We start from the raw sequence: 6,107 nt of genomic DNA on the forward strand, positions 1-6,107 counted from the left end.
GAAACTAGTTTTTCAAAGGCCAGAAAGCATTTTGCACTATAAAACTTTTCCTTTAATATATTAAATGTTCCCATGACCTCTAACCTAGTGGCAACCATTATATTTGGAAATGATAAACCATTAATTCCAACTCGCAGCCAAAGTCGACATACATTCCTCTGAGTCTGCAGCCGAAGTACGTATAAAATAAATATGATTCGTTAGTTCTACAATCACATGGTGATCACCAACCAAATGTCCCAACTAGAACAATTTAGTAACTAAGAAAGAGTACCCATCACAACTTTATGAAGAGTGGTGCTATCCTTACACCTTCTTATATCTTTCACGTATCATCTGTTAATTTTTTTCCTGTGAATCTCTTCAATTTATTTGATTTAACGGTCGAAAATTGAGCGATATGTGTCAAAGGTAAATATGTGTGTTTGGATAGCACCACCATTCTCAGAAATATAAAATCCATAACTGTATTTGTGTAAGGTGTTTTTCTTTATATTTCTTTCCATTAAACTCTAATTCAAATACCATTGACAGTCAAACTTGATTTTGGTTAGAAACTAGAATTCCTTTTGTCTTTTCACTGAGTTATGAATTTAGAAGAGAATACTTTCAGGTTATAAAGTCTACAGCGAAAACAACATTAGAAGTGTCACAAGAAGAGTCCCAAACAACCACAGCAGCTGAACTGGTCCCGTATTCGAATAACCAAAGTTTGTTGTTGATGGTGCAGTTCTTGGGACAACTTCAGCCTCAGGCTGTGGACATACTCCAAAGCTCACATTGGCCTGCGTACACAAGAACACGTAATTATGAATTTATGATTACCATGCACATAAATGACCAGAAATTAGGTTAATTGTCGCATGAATGTCTTGTCTAGATTGATAGCGTGATAACATAACATATCAAACTATCTTATAAAACCACATATGCATCACATTACCGGATATTTATATACCGAATATCATATATTACTCACCTTGCAGTTAGCAATGGTTCCACACCCGCAAACTAAATGACCGTTTGCGACATCCGTAGCTTTAGGAGCTCCCCCACCATCACTCCTCTAGAAGGTAGGTCACAGAAAAATGAATAAATGAATACATTTATAATTCTATACGCATATAAACAATGAGCATCAACATAATTTTTGCTAGTAAGTTTATTTTTAAAAGTAATTCATACCTTGTAAAAATCAACCGCAATAAAGTTAGGCCATCTTTTAGAAGACGCATCATAACACGTATTCACCATGCGAAGCAATGCATCTGAATTATCCTTGCAAGCTTGGGTTATATCGGGAGCATCTCGAAAATAGTTGACCAAGACCAACGATTTTGATGTTGTGTTCATGGGAGATGATTCCGCGCGATTTGGACATGATCCAGCAACCATTCCACCCTTTCCATCTACAGTTTCACTCAAAACAGAATTATATTAAGAAATAGGATCTTCTGTATGTGTTTTCTGTGTCAAAGTTCATGTTAATCGTTTTAGAGTTTAGAAGTAAGCATGTTGGGGTCAAAGATTTATGTTTATAGGATTAAATAAAACCCTAAAACAACGTAATTTTGGACATAAGTACAAAAAATACAAATAGAGTGTTCGAAGTCAAAGATAGAACTCACATTGGTTTTCGACCACATAGTTCCACTCATAGGCTATCCCTTCACTTGCCTCCTTTGCTCGTTTTGAAGTGAAAACCACCAAACGCTGATTTTTCTGGATCATATCAGCAACCGTCGGCCAATCTCCGCCTTTTTTTGGCATTCTTGACACTGGGAACCAGAATTTTCTCAAGCCAGCTGCATCAAACACTTTGGTCAAGCCCTTTGGTGATGTAACATAGTCTTCAATGATGATGGTCACAATGTCTGATGGGTTTGCTTGAAGAAAGGCTTGAATTTCTTTGAGCACATTAATGGCAGGTTGCTGATAAACCAGATTGCAGATTTAGTACTGCTATTCTTAAACGAAATCTTTTCAATAAATCTAAGCAAAGTCACAAATAGCGAAGTCATTGATAAACGTTTTAAGTTGAAGACTTAACTTGAGAAGCATCTGTTTCTTACCCTTCAAAGGATGTAGAAATCAATTAAACCGAAAATCATTTAGCTAATTAACTGTCATCATGATAATTTCAGTAAAATTGTGTTTGTCTGTATATTTGATCACAGTTAAATAACTAAAAGATTTTTCAGTTTGGTTAAGTTTTGCAAGAATAATCCTTCAAGAGTTGAATCTTCAATAGGTAGTCGCATAATATAAGCAACCCATGCATTTACATCACAGCACAAACTAATCCTTTTGCGTATATATAAAATATCATTTGGAAGCCATATAATACTTACAAAAGATGTGTAATTGTAGCAGTTGCCGCCGAACGAGTGACATAACCAAATACCATTTTGGAAGTCATACATATCCAGCATTAACCCTCTAACACCATTCTGCAAGATGATAGAGCAATTAATTCACGAATTTAAGAATTGAAAATTTATCATATAGCCATAATTATTTTAAAAATTCCCTTTGTTTTATTGGTCTATTATCGTTATTTGGCAGTCTTGCTTATGTACTATAATACAAGTATGATAGGTGCATCTTGCAAGTGATTGTCGTCATCATCGTAGTATACGTACGGTACATATGTATTCTGCTGGAGCTTCTAATCATCAAAGTCTATGATTATTTTCTTTCTTGAATATTAGACAATCGACCAAGAGGGAATTATTAAAGTCAAAACAATACCTAATCCATAACAACTTTAACATGCAAACATATTATGCAGTAGGTAGAAAGTCTAACCCTTGAACATCCTTCCACGGTTCTACAAAAGCACAAATCTGATGGCTATTCTTGCCGCCAAAGCCAAGACTCAACAAATATTTTCCTTTCTTAACTAAAAAGTGCTTTTGTTTTTGAGTTTTTTTAAGCTTTATCTGGGTTTCCAAGTGCTTTTGTAATCTTAGATTACTTAACTTTCATGGCAACATAAAGGTCACCACAGCCAACCAAAGACTAGTCATAACCACCACCGGGTAATCCAGTGGTTGAGGACAAATTCCAGGCCAGTATTCTATACGGCACGTCCTGAGTTCGATTTCTAGCGCTGATGAATCACACGATGGCGACTAAGAGGAGGCTTAAATGCATCTGTAAATCTTTTCGTTCCACCAAAGGGTCGACTGTCGTGGCGAAGCCATTGGTTTGTCCATTTTCAAAACAAAAAAACCAAAGACATAGTCATACGGTTATTTCACTTTAGGATTGGTCCTCCTTAATTGAATGTAGGACATTGTCCATTTTCCTTTTCACACTAAAACCTTAAGTAGCTAGACAACCAACATGCATGAGTCTTTATCATTACTTATTAGGCCCCATATGAACCTTGAACTGTCATTTCCTATTAATAATAGATCAACTATTGACATACCTCAATTTTTAACTCAAGTGGTGATCCAAATCAAATTTATTATGCACACGCACATTATCCTATAGGAGAACAAGAACATTACGTCCATAGCACAAGTGTTTGTAACTATGTATCTTTGCGTAACAATACTAAGTGACAAAATAAATCAGCCAAAATATACATGTGTCTAACTAAACATTGAATTCATGCATTGGCGGGAATTTATAATTCCATTTGTAGAGTTATTTCATACTCATAAGAGTTTAATTTCATATAGAATACTAAACTTTTGAGCAAGTGTTCTAAAAATCTGCCTAAGTAGTAGGCGAGTGGCTACCGTTGCGATTAATCCTTATGCGTTTAAAAAATAAGAAAGGGTACCTACACTCTCCAAGGTGGACATAAGTAGCCTAGGCGGCCTTGGTAGTTTTGTGACTTTTTTTGCTTTTTTTTTTTCCCTAAGAAAATGACTTAGAGTGGCAACTCTCACTTAAGCAAAAAAATAGATAACTTTTATTTTGCATTTTATATTTTAAACAAATTGTAAGAGATTTGTTGGACACTTAGATGAACACATATTTATATGCTTGTTCTCGTATTTGCAATATATTTTAGTACTTTATAATTTATATACTACTAGCCTTTTGTCACACACGTATTGACCTTTTTATATTTTTATTTAAATAATTAATTTACATATTTTTAAAAAATTATTTAAAAAAAAAAAGAAATGAATTAAAAAATGAAACCACCCACTAACATGGGAGGTTTTGTTTTTGTTTTCTTTTTCTATAATTTTAAATATTAAATTCATTCAAAATAAAAATATGGTTAAATACTTTAGCTTCTTTTGGTTCAATTGTAATTTATGAAATTCTTAAAGGACAATTTATGGTATTTTGAATGTTTCATCATTTTAGGGTGCTCACTTTATTTATATATATATATATATATATATATATATATATATTCTATTTTAATATTTATATTTTCCAATAGAATTATATATTTTAATTAAATTTATTATATAACACATAAATAAGTGTCTACTCATATTTATAAAAATAAGGAAAAATCGCCTCCGCTTGGGCTCCTACCACTATCGACTAGCACCTAAGCACCATTTAGAACTTTATTTACAAGTACAGGTTCAGGGGAGAGAAATTATTATTGAACTTTCCATTCACGACATTCGAATCTAAAATATTTCTTTTATAAGTGAAAATAAATATCAAAAATCCCAATAAATCGTAGTACTAAGCAATTCCTTTTGACATTTTTAAAGAAAAAGAAAATCACATTTCCATCTACCTCATTTATTAAGGATAGTCACACGCCCATTTTTCCTCCTACATACCCTTATTAATTTTTCTTCAATCTTTTTTAATTCATTCTATTGATAGACAAAATGAATGTGCGTTTGGTCATTTTTCTAATGAAAGGCCATTGATGAATACCATCAAATGCCATAAACAACAAGGAAACAGCGCTCTGTCAACTACCTAGAATTCTAAACAGAGTTTTGTTCCTCAAACATCAAGTTCCTTATTATTTCCCAGAAATTAAACAAGAAAAGAAAAATAACATAAACAAAAGAAATAGAAAGAGAGAAAGAAAGACATACGTTAAGCTGCTCAGTAATGGAGTCCTGCTGGTTAGTAGGAGCGATAATCAATGAGCCAGTCGCCGACCTGTCACCTAACCGCGCAAACGAATTGTGGGTTGTCAACCATGAATACTTGTTAAACGGTAGCGTTTGAACCTGCTCATGTATAAATGCACAACTACCCCCATCAGACAGACAGACAGAAACAAAAATAAAGACCAAAACTTTAAGAAAAATGGAAAATCAAAGAAGTTGGATTTATGGGAACCTGAGAAATGGGGCTGATGGGTTTGATTCTGGTGCATTTGGGCACCACGTTGCCGTCTGCAACGCACGTCTCGCAGTGCAATCCCGAGTCGCAGTCGCTGTTCTTGATACATCTCTGTCCCTCCTGGAAATTGCAGAAAGAAAAACAAACACAGGAAAAATGGGTTTTAAAGCTGTGGAAAATGTACAGAATTAATAAGATATGACATGGGTTTTCAGTTTTGAATCAGAGAGATGAGAGAAATAAATCAAGAGGTTAATACCTCGCGAGATGAAGAAAGATCGAGGAGTGAAATAGTAGCTAACAGAGTTGCAACAAAAATAAGTCTCTGCAAGTAAAAATAAAATAAAATAAACAAGTGTGCAAGAAGGTGATGGAGCTAGAAGGAGGTGATGGAGAAGAAGAAGTTGTTAATTACGTGCTCCATTGAAGTGTTAGGTGGGGAGCTTTAATTCCACAGACGCTATAGATTCAGGGAAATTATGAAGCAAAAAGAAAGAAAGGAGTCCTCTTTTACAAGAACAAATGAAGAAAAGAAATACAATTTGTTGAGGACTCCTCTTACCCTCTATAAATCACTCAATGTTTGAGTTATATTATGTAACAAGTGTTGTGGGAGACAAAGTTGGGGGATGTTTCACAATAAAACAAGTAATTATATGACTTCATCAAGTGCGGTCCCCCCCCCCACCCCCCGGCGGGGGCAAAAGAACTTCTCTCTCTTTTTCCTTTTTTTTTTTTAACTTTTAATACCGCCCCACTCTCTCCCTCCCCAAAAAGAACCTCTCTCTCTTTTTCCTTTTTTTTTACTTTTAATA

At 34.3% G+C, this 6,107-nt stretch overlaps 1 protein-coding gene across 1 annotated transcript; it reads right to left on the reverse strand.

Annotated features, from left to right (window-relative positions):
- Window positions 1-544: 544 nt before the first annotated feature.
- Window positions 545-5,902, reverse strand: LOC137726764 (PI-PLC X domain-containing protein At5g67130-like). Its single transcript, XM_068465727.1, has 9 exons — window positions 5,708-5,902; window positions 5,552-5,617; window positions 5,290-5,412; window positions 5,040-5,177; window positions 2,352-2,450; window positions 1,629-1,932; window positions 1,186-1,409; window positions 980-1,066; window positions 545-785 (listed from the first exon to the last, which is right to left on the reverse strand). The coding sequence occupies exons 1-9, from the start codon at window positions 5,714-5,716 to the stop codon at window positions 624-626; spliced, it is 1,212 nt and encodes a 403-aa protein (XP_068321828.1). The 5' UTR covers window positions 5,717-5,902; the 3' UTR covers window positions 545-623.
- Window positions 5,903-6,107: the final 205 nt, after the last annotated feature.

This window comes from Pyrus communis, chromosome 2 (assembly GCF_963583255.1).
Source record: "Pyrus communis chromosome 2, drPyrComm1.1, whole genome shotgun sequence".
NCBI classification, from domain to species: Eukaryota; Viridiplantae; Streptophyta; class Magnoliopsida; order Rosales; family Rosaceae; genus Pyrus; species Pyrus communis.

Excerpts from the sequence above, each read along its gene's own strand:
- LOC137726764 (XM_068465727.1), bottom strand. Across the intron at positions 5,413-5,551 it reads ATCTTTCTTCATCTCGCGAG|GAGGGACAGAGATGTATCAA; the intron begins GTATTAACCTCT and ends TGCAATTTCCAG. Across the intron at positions 1,410-1,628 it reads CTATGTGGTCGAAAACCAAT|ATGGAAAGGGTGGAATGGTT; the intron begins GTGAGTTCTATC and ends GTGAAACTGTAG.